Genomic DNA, 20,359 nt, shown 5'->3' on the forward strand with positions numbered 1-20,359 from the left:
GTGGGGTATTCAGTTGTGGGAATCAGTTCTCCCTCTTAGACCTGGTTTGATTTAGTTTAACGACTGCTGTTTATCGGGAGCGCCATTGTCAGTTTTGCGAACCACATGCCCGGTCTTACCTCAGTTTTAACACTTTAAATCCGAGCTTCTTCATGTAAATTGAAGAAAGGACTCTTATGGATTCCTCCACCAAGGTAGTCTCTACAATTTCAACCCGATGGACTTTGTGCACTGACTTGCTCTAGAGAGCTGCTGTTCCCTGTGTTAGCGAAAAATACACTGTTTCAGCAAACGTTCCATTCGGTGTTGAATATGCTGCCCATTCCGGACCTCGTATACCTCTTACGAATGCCTGGCAGTTCATCTTCTCAACGAAGATTGCTGTTTTATTTTAATTTATTTTATTTTATTACAGCTGGCTACTGTTGACTCAAAGCGAATCTATTCGAGGAGGTGGCATTCGAGCAACAACAACATTTTTTAAACCAGAAATGTCAAGGGAAAGAGAATAGAAGAATGGAATGAATAACAAATAGATAAAATTAGTTTGTCGCGTATTCACAACGCAATAACAACTTTCCGTCATGTTGAATAAAACCCCAAGAACAGGTTCGTGAAAATGGCAAAGTTGAGCGAACTGAAGGATCAGTTGGAACAACGTGGCTTGTTAAATACTGGGAATAAGGCATATTTACAAGGACGGCTGCGCGAGACTATGGAGGCAGAGGGCGTTGATGTAAACGAATATGTGTTCCAGCTAGAAGCTGAGGAGTCATCGTCTAAAATGGAAGAGAAGACAGAACCATCATTTTGTTTAAAAATTCACTTAATGGGAAAGAAGCCTTCTTAAATTCTTTTAATTTTACAATATTTTTTAAATACCTTTATCATAGAGAAATTCTTAGAAATGTGAATTCAGAAATAAAAAATGTAACATAAACTCGTTTATAAACAAAAAATGTTCTTATTTTTTTATTAATATTTCACTATTAATATCCATAGAAATTTTCTTCCTTCATGTATATATGTATTAATTGTAGCATTTTTTTAATCGCTGTGAAATAAAAAGTAATTTCTTCAAAAAGGCAATTTATCTTTTGAATGATTAGAGTAAGTGATGGCCGATTTAAAGGAAAAATGTTAAAATAATAACAATGGCATCAATTTTGCAAACATAGTTACATATGTATATTATTATATTAGATTCCTATCAAGAATTTTTTCTCGTAAAATTGGTTTATGTTTTTTTTTTTGTAATTTGTAACATACTGTACTAAATTCAATAAGCCAGCTGTAGGGTTAGATAATGAAAAAGAAAATCAAAAGTAGCTGATATAAACTGCATCATCAGCAGACCAAAGGCAATCGTATTTTTTCGTTGTATTTAAATGAAATACCTTGCAATAAATTTAGTTTGTACAACGTAGTCATTAGAATAAAAGAATAAAGTTGCTGAGACTATTAAATTTTGCTAATAGTTAAAACACATGGATTGTTATACTCAGAGTGGAAAAGTTAACAATAAAATATTTACATAAGCTATTCTAATATTGCAGCATTCAAAGTGCATTAAAATTAAGTAATAACATATTAGCACTTTTAATAAAATAAATCAAATTGAATAACATAACGATGGGCATTCCCGATATTCGAATGCTCATTTCAGTGGAGTTTGAGGTGTTTGGCCACGTTCAAGGTAAGCATAGAAAAAAGTATGTATTTTCTGTATTGAGTAGAAATGGCTTCATATAATTTCTACAAAAAAATAATAGGCATCTACGCCAAAATTGTTCACTTGCAAGGTTTCTATTTTTAGGTAATGGCATTTAATGTATTTGCGCATTCGAGCAAAAATGTCGGCATAAAACCAATTCAAAGTGAATAACAAAATCAGAAAATGCATTAAAATAATTTATTATTGATCTCGAACATTGGGACTTATTTATTTGTTTATTAATATAAATTCAGTCAATGAAAATACAAGTTTCTTACAGACTATAGGCAAATAAAAAATTTATTACTAAAAGCTCTAAAAATTAATTACATCAACTTAGGTAAGTAAGAGATTAACTTTTAATAACGTTTTCAAAGTATTAGTAAATTTATATTTCTCTGAAAAAATCAATTGATATAGAACTCGAGATCTTATTTAATTCACTAAGTGCAGGCGCAATTGGGGCTTTCCGATTAGGATAAACAACAAAAATAAAATACAACACCAATAAATATGAAGGACCGTGAGTTCTCCTAGCTTCTAAAGTTTTAAGGCTTATTGGAAGCAAACGAGCAAATATTAAACCTTATTATAACGTAATCGTAGTCACAAACAAATAGGTGGGTTTCGTGAAAACCATATAGTAATATCCTTGTTATACGGCCTTAGTAAATGTAATCATTTGAGATAGCTTAATCACTCCCAGGTTCACCAAGTCTAAAAGAAAAGTATGTAGTTTTTCAGATCTATGAACAGTATAAGACACTTGAAATTTCTGTATTATTAGTACCTTTACATATATCTCAGTGGACAATTTGTATAGATGATTAATAATAATATAATTTTATGTAAATAAATTTGTATGTATAATTTTTTTTATTCCAATCATTGATGTTGACACAAAACAATTAATGATATAGGTTCGTTTACGTACATCTAAATTTAATAAATATTTTTTGATTATTATATAGAGACTTAAAACCAAATATTTCTAACAAAAAATAAATGATTTTGTATTAAAGTGAAACATATACTATTGCAAGCAGGAAGATGAAATAACAATTTTCTTTTGCAAAGTGTAGCTTGTGACACAAAATACAAAATTCGAATATCCGTACGTGAAACACCAAAATGATAGAAATAGTTTCTTTTAAAGCGGTCGCCCCTCGGCAGGCAATAGCAAATTTACGAGTGTATTTCTGCCACGAAGAAGCTCCATAATTATATCAAATAAAATGGTAGATAATTTCAGGGCATTTACACAGTTAACAGAGGTAACTGTTACACGGTCAATTCGATCAGTTCACTTTTTGACAACTTTTTCCAATCAATCTAGCCGTATGGGGTCAATGGTGAAACATGACTTAAATATTGCAATAAATCTACATATTGTTAAGCGCGCTATATGACAAATTGTGTCATCTTTTTGGCACCAAATATTGTCGATAGCGCACGCATTCACCCACCTTGCATTCACCGTAACGACAGCTCCTTCCTCATTTCGAAAGAAATCTTCCTTTTGCTTGTATATTCATCCGCTCTTACGATATGACGAATTCGGAAGGCGCAATCGTTATTCTATGTGCCGATTTACACAGTGCCTATTTACACAGGGAAACATTTGGAAGGGAAACATTTTGTTCGAGGGTGAAGGACGGCCGCGGAAGAGAGAAGGGGATTTGTCTCTTGTACTGGAGACACATTTTGTGCTTCTTATTCGTATTTCTTATCTTAAAGCAATTTTTGACAGTTGCTTCATTCGTTTTCTTCTTTTGTGGGAGAAAGTTCTGAGTTCTATGTTGGTTTTCAATCAAACGGAAGATATAAAAGATGACAAACATCCGAACGCTGCTTGGGAAATGCAGGATTATTTTTGCTAGTAAAGTAAGTTTATTTTAAAAAGTTATGGGACATGTTTATGTTGAACTCTAATTTTTCCCCCTATTTCTAGATGCTCAAGTTAATTTTAAGTTAATTATTTTTTTTATTCAAGTACAACAATTTATAAATATATTTAAGTAAAAAAGCAACAAATTATTTATTATTTAACCAGTTTGCATTCTTCATTGATATATTTAAGAAACTGTTGACGAACGTTTCCGCTTTACTATACATGTTAGCGGATTGTAGAATATATTCGAACCAGAAGATGCTAAAGTAGTAAACGTCAAAATGCTGCCGATCACAATTTTGCCCGTGCGACCGCGAATGAGACATGAAAAGAGAATTTCCAGTGTCTCCCTTCTAGATGTCCCCGTGTGTAAATCCGGTGACTACAGGTGACTACATCGCACATACAAGGTTTAGTAGGCTACAACACCAACAAAAATCGCCAGAAGATACGAGCTGCCAGATCTAAAAACTACGAAAATAACTATCGCACATGTATATAAGCAGAGGTGCATGCGCATAGGGTATTCAATTGGAAGTTAAACTTGTAAGCGAATAAACGAAAAGTAATAGAGTGATTCAGACTTAAGGCGAACGTGTTCATGTAAAGTAAAAGGCTAGAAATATGCTGCCATTAATATGTGACTTTTATTTTACAGTCTAGATATATTTGAGAGTAAGAGATTTGTTTGAATGTTAACGTAAGAAAATTCGCAACAATTGGTGTCAGAAGGGGGATTGTTGAATAAAGTCCAAAAAACAGGATCAGGAAATGGCAAAGTTGAGCTAACTCAAGGCTCAGCAGTTTAAGAAAAAGTTGGAGCAGCGTGGTATGTTAACTAATGGGAACAAGGCAGAGTTAAAAGTACGGCTGCGCGAGACTATGGAGGAGGAGAGCGTCGATGTAGGCGAATATGTGTTCCAGCTAGAAGCTGAGGAGTCACCGACCAAAATGGAAGAGAAGGCAAAACCTACAGAACCTTCACCAGGCATAAACATGGAAGTGATTATGATTGCAATATCGCAAATGTCATCGGGCATGAAATCGAAAATGCCGCAAATATCATCGCAGTCGTCGGAAATGTCATTGCGGTCTTTGCAAATGGAATCGAAAATGTCATCGGAAATATCATTGCAGATGTCACAAATGTCAGCCGAGTTGTCATCAAAGATAACTGTACAGCTGGAGAAACAGGATACGCGTACATCCAAGTTAGAAGCAGAGAAGACACATATGACGTAGCAACTGGAAATGATTTAGGCTGAGATAGATGCAGTGAAGACCCTCTGGGAATTGCAATTGAATCGTCCAAATTTGTTAGGCAGTGGTCCGAAAGTAAAATAATCATCCATCGACGGTACTGCACCATTCTCGATATTTAAACTCCAGTTTGAAACAACGGCAACATCAAATGAAACGAAGTTGCCACATTGATTGTCTTGCTCAAGGGTTCCACCGCCAAAGTACTGCAGACAGAATGAAAGCTTGCAGGAATACGCGACAGAGAATGAGCGTTTGGCACATTTGGCTTATGTGAAAGAAACAGCAGACTTCGTTGAGCAGATAAAGTGTCAGGCATTCATAGGAGGTATACCAGATCTGGACCCGAAACGGGTAGCATACTCAACACCGAAAGGAACATTTGCTAAAACAGTGTCATTTGCGCTGACACAGGGAACAGCAGCTCTTTTGAGGAACACAAAGTCCATCGGGCTGAAGTTGAAGGGCTTACCGCGATGAAGGAAGCCATGAGGAAAATAAAAAGGAAGACCTTTTCTTACTTCACCCGAAGAAGCTCGGATTTACAGTGTTACAACTGCGGTAAGAGCGGACATATAGCCCGCACTTTTAGTATACGATGCAGCCAACCGGAGACGAACCCAGGAGAAAGGTCTTGAACAGTGTCAAGGGAAACAACGGGGTAAGGCTAATTCAGTACTTCGGTGACCTGGTAAGTGTAAGTGTAAGGATTGCCCTCAGGCGGCGAGAGATCGGAGCGAATAGTTAACATCAAATCAATGTACATGGAGCCCGATGATGATTGGGAACCAAGTTCGATAAGGAAAAGTAAATTGAATGATGTTGACCGGAAAAACATCATAAAAGTGAAATCCGCTGGAAAAAGACCATCCAAAACTGAAATGGCGAAAGAAAGTCTTGTAGCTAATGCATATTGGGTACAGTGGAATAGCCTTAAAGTCATGGAGGAAGTTGTACACCGCGTATGGTAAAACGAAGACGGAAATCATTCGTGTGATCTGATTATGATTCTTAAATACGGCATGGCATCTGTGTTAGAGGAATTCCACAATAGGCCAAGTGGACGTCATCTGGGTATCACTTAAACGCTGGAGAATATAAAGCAGTGGTTTTACTGGACAAATTGCAGAGAATCTTTAGCCGAATGAATTCGAAATTGCGCGGAGTGTACGGCAGCGAAAGGCCCAAAAAATAGAATTCGTGGAAGATTCCAGCAATACAACGCAGGTTCACCATTTGAACGAGTGCCCATGGATGTTGCAAGCCCGTTTCCCACAAGTGATTTCGCAACAAATATTTGGTCGTTGTTGTGGACTACTTCAGTAAGTGGCCAGACGTGTACACCCTACCAAACTAAGAGGCCAAAACCATAGCTGAGGTTTTTCTGCAGAATTGGATGACTCGGTTTGGATCGAGTTGCATTCAAATCAAGAAAGAAACTTCAAATCCGCAGTATTTAAAAAATGTGTTGCGTGTGGGGGTAATAAGAAAACACGTACAAAAGCCTTGCACCCCCAATCAGATGGAATGGTCGAAAGATTCAACCGCAGCGTGCACGAGCAAAGACCCAACGAAATTGCGACAAACATATCCAAATTTTCCTGTTGACCGCTCAGCTGTATATCAAACTACTGGCCAATCGCCTGCTGTGACCATCGTCGGAAGCGATTTTATGCTTCCGGGTGATTTACCGTTCTAAATAGGTGCCACTCCTGCAATGAACGAAGGTAGTCATGGGGAAACACGGCAAGGTGACATTTATGAATTACACCATCATGTGAGGCAACAAGCCTACCTAAAGTGTTCAGGTTGAATCAGTTTAGCTGGTGTGTTGGCAGCTCCAAAGATGCTGTAGATTTTCGATGATTAAGGAGGTAGTATGGTTAATTCGGTGTAAAACAAGCATATTTTTCGAAATTTTTTTTGTCGACACAGTTGATTTATTCAAAATTTTAAAATTACTTCATTATAAAGTCATATTTAAAGAATAATGTGTGAAATTTTCATTGATTTTTATGAAGAAATGAGTTGGTGGCAGCGAATCATCGCGGACGTCTCATAAAAAAGTTTTATTGCGGTGTCCCTCATAACTTATTACTGGATCAACTAAAATGAAAAAACCAAATTGATTTCATCAGCTAATAAAGTTTCGCAGGTAACAACGTCGAATTTTTTTTTTTTTTTTTTTTTTTTTAATTTTTTAAAGCGCTTTGAAGTCAAAACACCGATTTTTCATAAAAAAAACTTGAAAACTTTGTTGTTTTAAAATATGACAAAATTAAAAAAAAAAAAAATTCGACGTCATTACCTCGTGAATAAAGTAAAGAAACAAAAAAACCAAATTTGAAAAGAATCGGTGCAGTAGATATGAATCTACAGTGGACACCGACCGTAAAAAAGGCAAGGGTGAGAAAAACGCGTTTAAAGATTTCGGCAGCGTGAAATCCGGTTGGAGAGGTAGATACTTAATCCTTTGTGTCTTTGTCAATTTTACTCTAATGCACTTCAAACTTTCACACAATAATCTTAAGATGTTATAGAATAATTTAAAAAAAAAAAAAAAAAAATTAAAAAAAAAAAAATACCATACTACCCCCTTAAGTCCTCACATGACATCAGACACGTAGATGTATCTGCCTGACGTTGTTGCTGATATCTACCAGAAATGATCCAACCGAACTATATATTTTGTAATGTAGTATCTTCAATATATCAAGAGCTTCACAAAATACTTCTGTTCCAAGTAAGAGATCAATTCGCTGTGGTTTGAAAAACTCTTCGTCTGCCAAAATTGTGTTGCGTAGAAAATTCCATGTTGAAATGTCGATTTGAGCATCTGGTTGGTAGGCGATGTGCGTTGTTATGCCGAATTGCAGCGGCAGTTTGAAGTTCGAAGTCCGTGACTTAACGGTTGTAGTTGTGCATGTTTGTTGCTGTGTCGACGAAATGGCTTGAGACGAATTGCCATAATGTAACATCGTGTGATGGCCTTTGTTGCAAGTGCGGCAGCGATGTTTTGATATGCATTGAACCAACCTATGACCATTGCTTAGGCAGTTGATACACAGACCATACCTTTTTGTTGTGTCGAAGCGCTGATTTGAGGTCATCTCCTTAAATTGAGGGCAACGTATAAGTTTATGCTTGGAGCTGGAGCAGAGAACACAACTCGAATTCGTTACAGCAAATGATGATTGTTGATTAAGATTCTTTCCATGATTGTGCTTGCCAGATTGTGACTTGCGTTTCACTGACGTATCAGATGAATGCAAAAATTGACAATGTCGTTCTAAAACCTGAGTACATGTGGACCAAGTTGAAAGCGATTTGTAGTGGAGTGAATCATTTCATTTATTGCGAGTCTGGTAGTCACATCTGCCTATGACGATGTAGATCAGCATGGCTTGCGCAATTTCTGAACTTGAACCCAGAGATTCTAATGAACTAAAGATGGCGGATACCTTATCTACTAGGCTTCTCAACTGCTGAGCGTTCGATTTGTCAACAAACTGATGTGATTCCTTCTAAAAATATCAAAGTCGGATTATGAAATCGTTCCCTAAGTCTATCCAATGCCTTTGGATAGTTTTCGCTAGTTACTTGAAATGCTTTAACAGTTTCTAGAGCTGAGCCTTTCAAGCAGGATAAAAGGTAATTACAACGTTCTATATTCGGTAATCCAGATTCACATGAGATTATTTGAGTAAAGGACATTATAAAATTTGTATACTCAGCATATACTCAGCACGCATAAATGTTTGGGCGAATGTGAAGAAAATAATTACTGAGTTCCAGCAGGTGTTCTTCATTTGTGCATCTAAACTTCAAGGCTAAGAAGAAAACTTTCTCATTTTTTGTTGACTTTTCATGTGCATTCGAAACTACCTCGTGAGATATACTTTTTATAAACTAGCATCTGTTGGCCTCTCGACCCATATAATAGAAATATTAAAACTGTTATTCGAAGACACTTCAAATCATATTTGGCTCTATGACAACTTTCCTCCCCCCGCAAGCGGTGAGAGTCTCCCGATGAATGTCGTTTATGGCCAGTCTGTATACTGTCCGATCCAGTAATCTGGAGGTGGCTCGGGCTCGAGCAGGTGTCTGCATGGGTGAGGTCTGCGGTAACACCCTAGCAGAAACTGCTTACTGAGCAGTTTGTTATGCTCCTTAACAGGCAGCATTTGGGCCTCATTATGTAGATGGTGTATAGGTGACATCAGAAGGCATCCTGTCACGGTTCTTAAAGCAGTGTTTTGGCAGGTCTAAAGCTTCGTCCACTGCGGATCACTGGTTCCATGCGACCAGGCAGGCGAGGCATAGTTTAGAACCGGTTGGCCTATTGCTTTAAAAGTCGACAGCAACATTTCCTTGTCTTTACCCCAAGTGCTGCCGGCGAGCGACTTGAGAACCTTGTTGTGATTCTGTACTTTAGTTGCAATAGCGGTTGTATGCGCTGTCAATGGTAACTCCCAAAATTTTGGGGTTGTTAACCGTTGGAATTTGTGTATAATCGACTTTCACCTTGAATTGTAGCTTGACCTCCTTTTTCCACGTGGTGAAAAGGGTCGCCGTGGATTCCTCGCAGTGAAGAAGCGAGAAAGGCTGGCGAGGTAGTCGTTTACCTTGGAGCATAGGCCATCAATGTCATTGCCCGACGCCATTATCGTGCAGTCGTGAGCGTATGAGACCAGGGAGACTCCCTTTGGTGGCTGGGAGAGTTTCGAGATATAGAAGTTGAAAAGCATGGATGAATGGACACCCTGGACAGTCCTCTCGTAGGGGCGGTTTTGATTGAGGCCGCGGTTTACCTGGGTGTTTATGACGGTGAGTGCTGTGGTGGTCCTGTGCACTCTTCGGAAACCATGCTGGTGCGAGGCTGGGGTCAAGTGTTTCGTAAAGAGTGGGAGTAGAAGGGCCTCAAGAGTCTTCACTACTGAGGAAAGGAGAGTTATCGGGCGATAAGACTCCCCTTGGTTGGCGAGTTTCCAGGCTTCATTAGTGGGACCACTCTCCCTAATTTCCTCTTATCAGGAATGATGAGAGTGGCCATAGACAGGTTGAAGACCTTGGTGAGATATTTTACTCCCAATAGACCCAGCTTTTTCAACATCAGCATATTTAGTCCGTCAGGGCCAATGGCTTTGGATGGTTTCATGTGTTTGATGGCCCCCTGAGCCTCGTCGATGGAGAAATCAAGTGGTACACTGTTGTATGTCAGTTTGTGGAGTGGATCTGTTACCAGTTGCCGTATCTCGTAATTGAGATCCTTTATCCGAGGATCCCCTGGATAGGCCTGGCGTAGGCGATCACGCTCGTTCGCCAGAACAACTGCTTCAGCTGTGAAGTTGGGACGTATGCCCCTGATCCTTCCAGCGGGTATGAAGCGAGCAGCGGCAGCTGTGATCGCCTTTCGGAATGCGCGTACATCGGTGGGAATGGGGAGAGCGGCGAAGATGTCTTCAATAAATTCCGCGAATCTGGTCCAATCAGCTTTGTTGAAGTTGACGTATGACCGGTGATCCGCGGAAACAAAGTCGGCAGGTCTGTCGGTCGAGATAATAGTGGGCAAGTGGTGTGATGCAAGCGATAGTATAGGTCGCCAGGTTATGCTATCCCTTAACATTATAAGGTGGTGTCCCTGCGGTGGTCGATACCTGCATCGATAAGACGATACTGCAATGAACGCTAAGCCTCCACCGTGGTCTCGCTCGCGATCCTTTCTGTGCACATTGTAGCCATCCCTGGTAATCAGGGTTGAGCTAGCGTCCAGTTTTGTCTCTTGGACCGCAGTTATCTTGATATCTGGTATCAAGATAGCTGCGGTCCAAGAGACAAATTTGACCAAATCGAAATACATGGTGTTCAGTGTAGCAGAATTCCTTCTTCTTATAATTGGAAGTTTGGCGACGAGGTTATCGCGATTATTAGCAAATATAAATATCTGAGCGTGCTGCTTACATACAAACTATCTTATACGAAACACTTAAATCTGAAGCTTGCTGATTCTAAAAGCGCTATCAATGCAACTTGGCTTAAATATATAAATGATCCTCGTATTTATGATGCGCAAGTTTGGGTTGTCGACGATTGCGACTCATTTGGAAGACTTCTACGTTTCTGTATTAAAAAATAATTTTTTTTGCCGCCAAATACTCCGAATTATATGATTTATATCGAAACGGATTTGGTTCCGCAATATTTACATACACTTAGAGCACATATGTACATATGTAATTTGTCTTATATATATTGTATATAATTGGCGCGTACACCCTTTTTGGGTGTTTGGCCGAGCTCCTCCTCCTATTTGTGGTGTGCGTGTTGATGTTGTTCCACAAATGGAGGGACCTACAGTTTCAAGCCGACTCCGAACCGCAGATATTTTTTTTATGAGGAGCTTTTTCATGGCCGAAATACACTCGAAGGTTTGTCATTGCCTGCCGAGGGGCGACCGCTATTAGAAAAATGTTTTTCTTAATTTTGGTGTTTCACCGAGATTCGAACCGACGTTCTCTCTGTGAATTCCGAATGGTAATCACGCACCAACCCATTCGGCTACGGCGGCCGCCTTTTTGTCTTACGGTGTTTTATTATGCCGCGCATCCCAGTTGAGGAGACTGCACTCCTCGGCGATCATTGGGTAAGGACATCTCGCTAATGTTAAATATTGAGCCTCTTACTGATTTTACTTCTAAGACTTTGTTTAAATCTTAAGCACAAAAACCTTTCGACTTAAAATCAGAAACATATGATTTGTTTGCACTTACAGATATTAAATAGTTTAGTATGATGTGATAATTTTTCTGCCTACGTTATTAGCTTAATAGGAAGTATTCTTAACCTAAAAGCGAGACCTTTTAAGAATGCACTTTCTACCGACTGCACAGTTTGTAACTTGAGTGACCTCGAAAACATCCAACAGTCGAGGACATCTGCCTAATTTATAAAAGTTTTCGTTTAGAGCATTTTTGTGAAAAACATTAGATTTATTTAATATTATAAATATATAGGGATATGGTTTTAAAAGAATTTTCATAACTGCACTTTTGAATTTAAATAATATTTTGTGCCTACTGAAGTTTTAGTTATTGTTTGCATTTTATAATAATACACTTGAACCAGAATCCTTTGAATCAAAAATGCAGAAAATGTGCCATCATATATGGTACTTATTGTAAATTATTCCGACTGACAACATACCAATGTTATAGTCGTACGTTCTACTAGTTATAAGTACCAATTGTATATGTATAATTATTATTTAAAAAAAAGAACATAACATACATACATAGGGGATTCTGCTGTTTCCGTGGCGCCGCAATCTGACGACGGATTCTTATAGAACTCGACAAAAGAAAACGAAATGAAGAAGTAAAATTTTTGATATTTCGCTTAGTTTTCGAGATATTGAATAAAAAAGGTCTCAAAATGCCCTTTGGAACTTCACTATAATTTGCCTATTACACTATATATTTTTTAACACTTCACTAAAATTCACGAAAATACACTCACACGCGTGTTTTTACTTATTTTTATCCTTATATTCGAATTATTTTTATTAAAATAAAATGCAAATGCATTTGTCCATGCAGTCACTTTCCAATTTTAAACGCGAATAAGAAGAAGATTGGAATGACAACAGTATGGTGTTGCCGGATGCCTGCAAATAAATGAACAAAAATTAAGTATTTAAGTTTAGTGTTAATGTTGGGGATGGGGGTTATTGTGCCTCCTTATTATATACATGCATATGATGTTTTAATTTTGGGTTCAATGGTTTTAATACGGAAAGAAGTTCTACGCAAAAATACTGTGGATTGCGTAGCCGGATTTGGACTGATGAGGGTTATTTTTTTGAAGCGCGGCCGAAGGCCACCCACGCGAAAAGATGTTCTACGCAAAAATACTGTAGATTGCGTAGCCGGAGTAGGACTGATGAGGGTTATTTTTTTGAAGCGCGGCCGAAGGCCGCCCACGCGAAAAGGAGTTCTAGGCAAAAATACTGTGTTAATTAATTTAATTTTAATTACTTTATTATTTTTCGAGATACGCTTAATATCATTGTTTTTAAGTTTGAATGAGCTGTATGTTTTTATTTTCAAAATTATTTCTCAACTTAAAATTAGAGCAAAAAATACTGCAGTTTTACAATGAACCTTCTACTGAACTTCTCTGCATACGAACTTCGTTTTTATTTCAGGTGTATGGCAACACCAACTTTGCGCTAAATTAGACAACTTTAACATTAAATTACTTGAAAACTAAGCGAGATATCAAAAAATTATACTTGTTCATTTCGTTATCTTTTGTCGAGTTCTATAAGAATCCGTCGTCAGATTGCGGCGCCACGGAAACAGCAGTATTGCCCATACATACATATGTTTACTATATATTTATAAATAACTAATATATTTACTTACTTTTTTTACTATTAGGTTGTTACTTCACCAAATATACGAGAGACCTTTGCGGCAAAGCTGGGATCAGAGGGTGGGTTAAAAACTCTAAGCAAGGAACTATTATAGGAAAAATGCAAGGACCGAAAGAAGAAATCGACAAGATGTATGTACTTTAAAGATGACTTAGTAAATACGCTCTATGTATATATTTTCGTCTTAGGATAAGCTGGCTATCTAAGGAAGGTTCACCCGGCTGCCAAATTGACAAGTGTATATTAAAAAATTCTACAACTCTCAATCGGTTGGACTATAAGGATTTTGCAATTAGATTTTGATGTATTGAAACTCTTGTCATAAACTTCTTCACCGTTTGAAATATTGGAATTTATTTTAAGTTGTTAACCTTTCCCAAAAGATTTTTGATAAAATAAAATAATTAAATAAATATTTGTCCTCTCAATTGAGAAATCTTGTATTTTTATATTTGGAAATCAACATTTTGGGAAAAGCAATTAATCGTATACTAATCGTAACCACTGTGCCTCTCATCTTTAACTTTCTGTTTATCTAACATCCTTGGAAACGACCGTTCGCCTTCATACGTTCAAACGATTTCTGTGCATCATATTTTCTGAAAAGATGTTTTTATATATGTAGACAAATATATGTAGACAAAATTACTACGAATCGATTACTTGTAAAATTCGCCATAAGCATCTTTTTTGGGTTTGTTCACAAGAAAATACCAGCCTACTGTTACAACTGTAGTCAATGCGATAGCAACGGTTAGGTTCTTTTTGATGGTAGCATTATGCAAACCACGAAGAACAGGCTTTGCAGCACTTACAGTTGCGGGAGCACTCGCCATCGTAACTAAAAAAAAAGAAAATTGCGTAACAGAACAAACATAGGTTAGATGTAAAAAAACTTTCGAGACATAAATTTTGCACTTCAGACTTTTGTGTTCTTAATTTGCAATTATTATGAGTATTTTTTTAAGAATTATGTTAAACTATTTTAAGCTATAAAACATTCACACCTTTTAATCAGATAGAAGAAAAACTTCTGACAAATGTACACACTACGAGAAATGACAAATATAAGGCTTGCCACAAACACTGCGCAACGTCGTCGTTAAACCGGTCAACGACGACGTTGCGAAGTCTTAAAGGGCAGATAGACGCTATAAATATTGCACAAATCATTTGTTTTCAGAATATTTTACGTGTAACAAATTGTAATGTTGTTGATTTTCTTGGTGTCGTTGAAGCATCCGATGAATAGAATGGCAAGTAATATTAGAAAAGAAATATTAATAAAAACAGGGAAATAAAGGCCGGCAAAAGAAGGTGCTTTAAATAATCCGTTTTATTATATTATTTTGCTAAGGATTAACATAAACTATTTTTTGTAACAAAACTCTAATGGTCAATGATCGGAATTCGGATAAAACCTTTGTACCCTAATGCAACAACAACGATATGATTAATTTGTCCTCACAGCCCTTTGTAATGTGTACAACTGACAAGTGAATGTATTGTTGTGAATCTACAAGCTACGCGAATCTGCTGACAACACTAGAAAGCGAATGGCATACTAAAGCCAAGCATGAAGCGTGGCAGAAGATGCGAGCTGTCATATATAGAAATTACGATAGTTATTAAGCAAATGTATATAAGAACAAGTGCATACAAATAAGGTATTCAGTCTTGCCTTGTAGGAGAATTTGTACTTCCAGATGAATTGGAGTACTCATCTTAATGCTGCATGATCTGTTCTTAATTGAAATCGTTGACCGTACAAGTATTTGTGGAAATGTTTTACGCACTCAACCACAGTGGAACGCTTCCTTCTGTTCCTTACGCCACACAAAAGTGCAACTCCTCTTGGTGAGATTTTACAAACTCCGGGCAACCTTTGCGAATCCTGAAACAAAACGACGGTAATACGTTCACAGTCCTAGTAAACATCGGAGGCTTCCATCTTTCCCTTACTGGAACTCTCGTGTCTTTTCTCGTCTTCACTAGTGTCCTTCCCACGATTATGTTCGTCGTCTCCTCGCAGATTCTTTGGCCCACATTTCGCTCGCCCCACAGCCTCCTTCCACATTAGCCCATATGACTGCTTCAGATATTGGTGGAATCCATTGACAATAACTTAGGGTTACTTTTCTGTACTGTACATTTGGCTCATATCCAGGTCTCAGAGGTATCTCCCTTATTCTGACACCACAGAACCTTTTTACCCAAATCCAAGGCAAATCAATTATTCGTTTTTCCGTGTTTTAGCCTGTAAAAAAGTGTGAACTACTGAAGAAGCTCCAATAACTACTTCGCAAACTGGCTTTCCGCAAATCGTTGCTCTCTCTCTAGGCCCCTGGAGCTTGTAGCCAGCCAATGGTTCCACATTACCGATTACCAAACGCGACCGGCTGATCGAGTTCGTTGTACCTGTGTCCAGAGTAAAAACCTGGGATCGACCATTTACAGTTCCCCTTATCGACAAGTTATTGCGTTTCCGTCCAATTAGCAAGACAGGGACTGTAGGGTATTCAGTTATGGGAACCAGTTTTCGCCCCGTAATTGGGGTTCGTTTTAGTTTAACGGCTGCTGTGTATCAGGAGCGGCATTGTCAGTTTAAAAGCTTGGCTTTCTTCCTCTTGGGTTCGTCCTCGGTTGGCTACGTGGTATACTGCAATTGCGGGCCATATGTCCGGATTTACCGCCGTTGCAACACTTCAAATCCTAGCTTCGTTGAGGAAAGGACTTCCTTATTACTTTCTGGCTTTCTCGAGAAGAACTGCTGTTTCCTGTGTCAACGCAAAATACATTGTTTCAACAAACGTCTCCTTCGGTATTAGTATGCCACCCGTTTTGTGCCCGGATCTCGAATACCTCTTATGAATGCTGGGTACTTCAGAAAATCCAACAAAACAGACGACAAGCAAAAATATTTGCAGGCAACGCAATTGTTTAGGAACACATGCGAGAAAGCGAAGAAGGATTATTATGAAAAACTGGAAAAGAGAATCAATAAAACCGCAAATTCAAAAGAATGGTGGAGCCTTGCTAAAGAAATAAGAGGAAAATCATCTAAAGTTGGTGTAGGTATTACGACATCGGAGTTTAAAAACTATTTTCAAGACTTACTAAATAAGCCTCAGTTAACAAAAGATATTCATTATGCAGCTGCTTTGCATACAGTTGCATGTAACAATAATCGAAGTCCAACAAATAATTAACAATGCTAAAACAAACAAAGCACCTGGAGAAGACAGTATACCGTATGAGCTACTAAAGGCTGCCTCGACAGAATTTATCGTGGAGCTAACGAAAGTATACAGGATCATCTTCGAGACCGGAAGAATTGACGAAGCATTACTTAAAACAATAGTTTACCCAATCTTTAAAAAAGGAAATGCAAATATAGCAAGTAATTATCGGGGAATATCCTTTATGAACTGTATCGCAAAAGATTTAATGAGTTTGATTAATGAAAGACTTCCAAACTGAATAGAAAACATTAACATGCTCTCTGAATTTCAAGCCGGCTTTAGAATAACACATACAATGTTGCATTTAAAGTTAAATGAAAACAAAAAAGTTTATGCATACTTTGTGGATTTCAAAGCGGCTTTCGACAGGGTACCCAGGAGCCCATTAATTTACAAACTTCGACAGATGGGATTATCCAATAAAATAACAAAACTGATTGAAAATATATATTCGAATACGAGAACAGCAGTTTGGGCAGGAAGGGAAGCGTCAGATTACTTTGAAACCGATACAGGGGTGAAAGAAGGTTGTCCGTTATCACCTTTGCTTTTCACATTATACCTGAATGATCTACATGACTGTTTGAAAGGTGGTCTATGTACGGATTGATGAAATAAATGTGCGCCTTCTTCTATATGCTGATGATATTGTTCTCTTAGCTGATAATCCTAATGTAATGCAATCTATGCTTAAAAAACTAAACATATATTGCACTGAGTGGAACATGGAAGAAATTTAATGAAATCTGAGATGATAGTATTTAGAAAAAGTGGTCAACTAGCCAAGACAGAAAAATGGTAGTACAAAGGTGAGGAAATAATATTCGTGGCAGAATATAAACATCTTGGTGTCATTCTCACATCGAAAAATGGCGTTTGCTAAACATGTGCAAGCCAGAAATAATTCAGGAAAAGCTAGCATTAATTATACATGGAGCAATTTCTTGGCTAAGCCAAACATCTCATACAAAGCTAAATGGAAACTGTTTCAAGATGTGTGCAGAGCCATACAAACATACGTCGGTCAAATCTAGGGTTATACGTTGTTCGAAGAAGTAAATAAACTTCAGCGTTATTTTATTCAAATAAAACAACGTTAGAAAGTAACGTAGAAAATAGCTACTTATATTCGTTAGAACTACATATGAAATACATTTGGAAGCCATCTATTAATACAACAGCAGAAAAAACGTGTCTTGACTCAAACAAAGCAATGACTTAGGTATGGAGTTCGGCCTAAAGCTTGAAGAAAATATAACTGCTACTGCTTGCTAGGGCAAGATCGCTGTACCCAGCATTTATCAAACATTAACCCTTTGCACTCCAGCCTAGTAATGTATAGAGGCTACCAGCAACTCCAGCACTATATTAGTTCCAAGTACATACCTATGATGTAGAAGAAAAATAGAGTCCTTTCAATAAAACAAATTTTTTATTTCTTAGCTATTTTACAAACAAAGGACTTAAAGCTTCGTAAACTGTGAAACAATTGCCCATCTGCATTCGCGTTTTACCGGGACAAGAATCACAGTATTCCAAAGTTTCACGTCTTTCTCCCTTCTATATATAAGAACAAAAAAAAACAATATCTTTTCTTGATTCACAGCAAGATCCTGACACTTAAATAAAGCACTTTTTACTCTGATTACAATATAAGTATAATAAACGTATCATTAACACTATAAGATAAGCACAGACTATTTTGCTTACCTAACTGTTAAGGGCGCCGAGGCAGCAAAACAACCATGTCGCCGCTACGGCGACATCGGATTTATTGTTAGCTTTTTAATGTCGTGTAATGTAATGTGCAAATGTAAACACTCAAAAGGAGAATCATACTTTAAGCTAAATACACACCAGGCAACCGTTGAAGCAACGGTTGCAGCAACGTGTTGCCTTTGTTTAAGAAACACGTTGCGACCGTTGCTTCAATCTCAATATTGTGTATAACTGTGGTGCAGGAAAGGTACGAGCGGAAGATACGTAAAATTAAATTTTTTAAATGATCGACGAAATACGTAAAATTACTTCTCTTATTATAATTGACGAACTTTTGTACGAAAATGAGGAAGAAGAGATGCAACAAAAGAAGAGAAAGAAAATTTGGTCCAAAAATTGGCTTTTGAAAAAATCGAATTTTCGAACGAGAGGCTGCTGAAAGAACTGAAAGAAAATGAACTAGCGGACTATAAAAATTACATGAGGATGGACGAAGCCCTGTTTAGAAAATTGTTGGACTTCGTAAAGGCCAAAATAACGAAACAAGATACCATAATGAGAGAGGCAATATCAGCAGAAATTAGACTGACAATAACTTTGCGGTATCTTGCAACAGGAAACTCTTTTGCGGACTTGAAAGTTTTATCAATTTTATTGTATTCATTTTTTAATTGTTCGTATGCTTTTTTTCTAAAATTTTTATTTTTATATTTTTCACTACTTATATCCCACAGCTCTCTCAAATTTTTATATTCGTTAATAAAATTAACATAATTTTCATTATTTTCAATTGCCATTTTTTCCTTTTTCACATTATTTTACTCCGCACGAACCTTCTTCTTCGCTTGTTTTCAACGAACTGAACGAGTAAAAGCAGTAAACAATGATACACACGAAGCAACGGTTGCTTCAACATGGCCGTGTTGCTGCAACGGTTGCCTGGTGTGTATTTAGCTTTAGAGAAAATATGCGGTTAGCTGACATAACAACAATATATCAAGCAAGATGTGGTTTACTCTTATCCAAATAAAAACGTCTCAATATAATTCCTCTGAGTTCGATCACTGGATTGTTAAATAAAAGTTACAAGTTACTGGCAACGCACTGACTTGCTGTAAGCATGGCATACATGGGGAACATTATTTCAAACTTAATGGCCTCGGGAGACGGTCCAGCATGCTTGACTGAGCTTTGTGTGTGTTAGTGCAGTCGGGTGTCGTCGTGTCACACATACTTGTTGTCGGCTTTTGAATGATGAAAATCAAAAATTTTAGATATTAGCGTCAATCAGCCGACACGCACACATATAAAGTTCTTGTCAAACAATGCTTGACCGTAACCAGAGGCCATAAGCTGCAAATATGCATTGTTATAATACGTTCACATATAAGTATATGATCTGCTTTTCCATGGTTAACTCCCAATTCGTAATTAAAAAGCGAGATTTCCCATACAAATTTTTTCTTCCAGAATCTGAAGTTATAATATAGATCTAGATAATAATCACACTTTTTGATATACAACCCTGTGTTTTCTGTGTAATAGATCATTAATTTTACGCGTGTAAAGAAAAACGTCAAAGTAAAAACTAAATAAAATGGATGCTGGCAAAGAAAACAGGTTTGTAGGGATAATTCTAATAAAATGTTTGTTAGGTATTATTAACTATGCATTCATATAATAAAAAAAAGCATGTGTCCATAAAGGTGTGTCCTCTTATCAATTATCATAAAATATAATATCGAGTTTCAAATGCGTATTGCTGCCATACTTTCTTGAAACCTCAGTAAACGTCGTTTACGGATTTCCTCCACCTGTTTATTACTAGCAGGCAGTTGCGCAATTAAATGAGCCATTCCTTCTTGTATTTTCTTCATATCGTTAATAATAATTAAACAAATCAAAAACACGAAGAAAAACCTTTCACAACAGTAATGACAGCTATTTGTCAATTTTGCAGTTAATCTGCCATACGTGAACAGGTGGATTAATTTAGTGGATTTATTGGTAGTAAATGCATATGTGAGGCGGCCGCCGTAGCCGAATGAGTTGGTACGTGACTACCATTCGCAATTCACAGAAAGAACGTAGGTTCG

General features: G+C 37.4%; 2 protein-coding genes across 2 annotated transcripts; one reads left to right on the forward strand and one right to left on the reverse strand.

Annotated features, from left to right (window-relative positions):
- Positions 1 to 1,327: 1,327 nt before the first annotated feature.
- On the forward strand, positions 1,328 to 13,646 carry LOC129248618 (acylphosphatase-2). Its single transcript, XM_054888239.1, has 3 exons — positions 1,328 to 1,696; positions 13,307 to 13,433; positions 13,491 to 13,646. Exons 1-3 carry the CDS (start codon positions 1,633 to 1,635, stop codon positions 13,603 to 13,605), a joined length of 306 nt encoding a protein of 101 aa, XP_054744214.1. The 5' UTR covers positions 1,328 to 1,632; the 3' UTR covers positions 13,606 to 13,646.
- Positions 13,647 to 13,711: 65 nt separating this feature from the next.
- LOC129248619 (cytochrome c oxidase subunit 6C-1) lies at positions 13,712 to 14,409 on the reverse strand. Its single transcript, XM_054888241.1, has 3 exons — positions 14,310 to 14,409; positions 13,966 to 14,143; positions 13,712 to 13,901 (listed from the first exon to the last, which is right to left on the reverse strand). The coding sequence occupies exons 2-3, from the start codon at positions 14,136 to 14,138 to the stop codon at positions 13,838 to 13,840; spliced, it is 237 nt and encodes a 78-aa protein (XP_054744216.1). The 5' UTR covers positions 14,139 to 14,143; positions 14,310 to 14,409; the 3' UTR covers positions 13,712 to 13,837.
- Positions 14,410 to 20,359: the final 5,950 nt, after the last annotated feature.

Source organism: Anastrepha obliqua, chromosome 5 (assembly GCF_027943255.1).
Source record: "Anastrepha obliqua isolate idAnaObli1 chromosome 5, idAnaObli1_1.0, whole genome shotgun sequence".
Lineage (NCBI taxonomy): Eukaryota > Metazoa > Arthropoda > Insecta > Diptera > Tephritidae > Anastrepha > Anastrepha obliqua.

Coding starts and splice junctions, on each gene's coding strand:
- LOC129248618 (XM_054888239.1), top strand. CDS start 1,633: ATGGGCATTCCCGATATTCGAATGCTCATTTCAGTGGAGTTTGAGGTG. Junction 1,697..13,306: donor GGTGTTTGGCCACGTTCAAG/GTAAGCATAGAA, acceptor TTTTACTATTAG/GTTGTTACTTCACCAAATAT. Junction 13,434..13,490: donor AAAGAAGAAATCGACAAGAT/GTATGTACTTTA, acceptor TTTTCGTCTTAG/GATAAGCTGGCTATCTAAGG.
- LOC129248619 (XM_054888241.1), bottom strand. CDS start 14,138: ATGGCGAGTGCTCCCGCAACTGTAAGTGCTGCAAAGCCTGTTCTTCGT. Junction 13,902..13,965: donor GCTTATGGCGAATTTTACAA/GTAATCGATTCG, acceptor ACATCTTTTCAG/AAAATATGATGCACAGAAAT.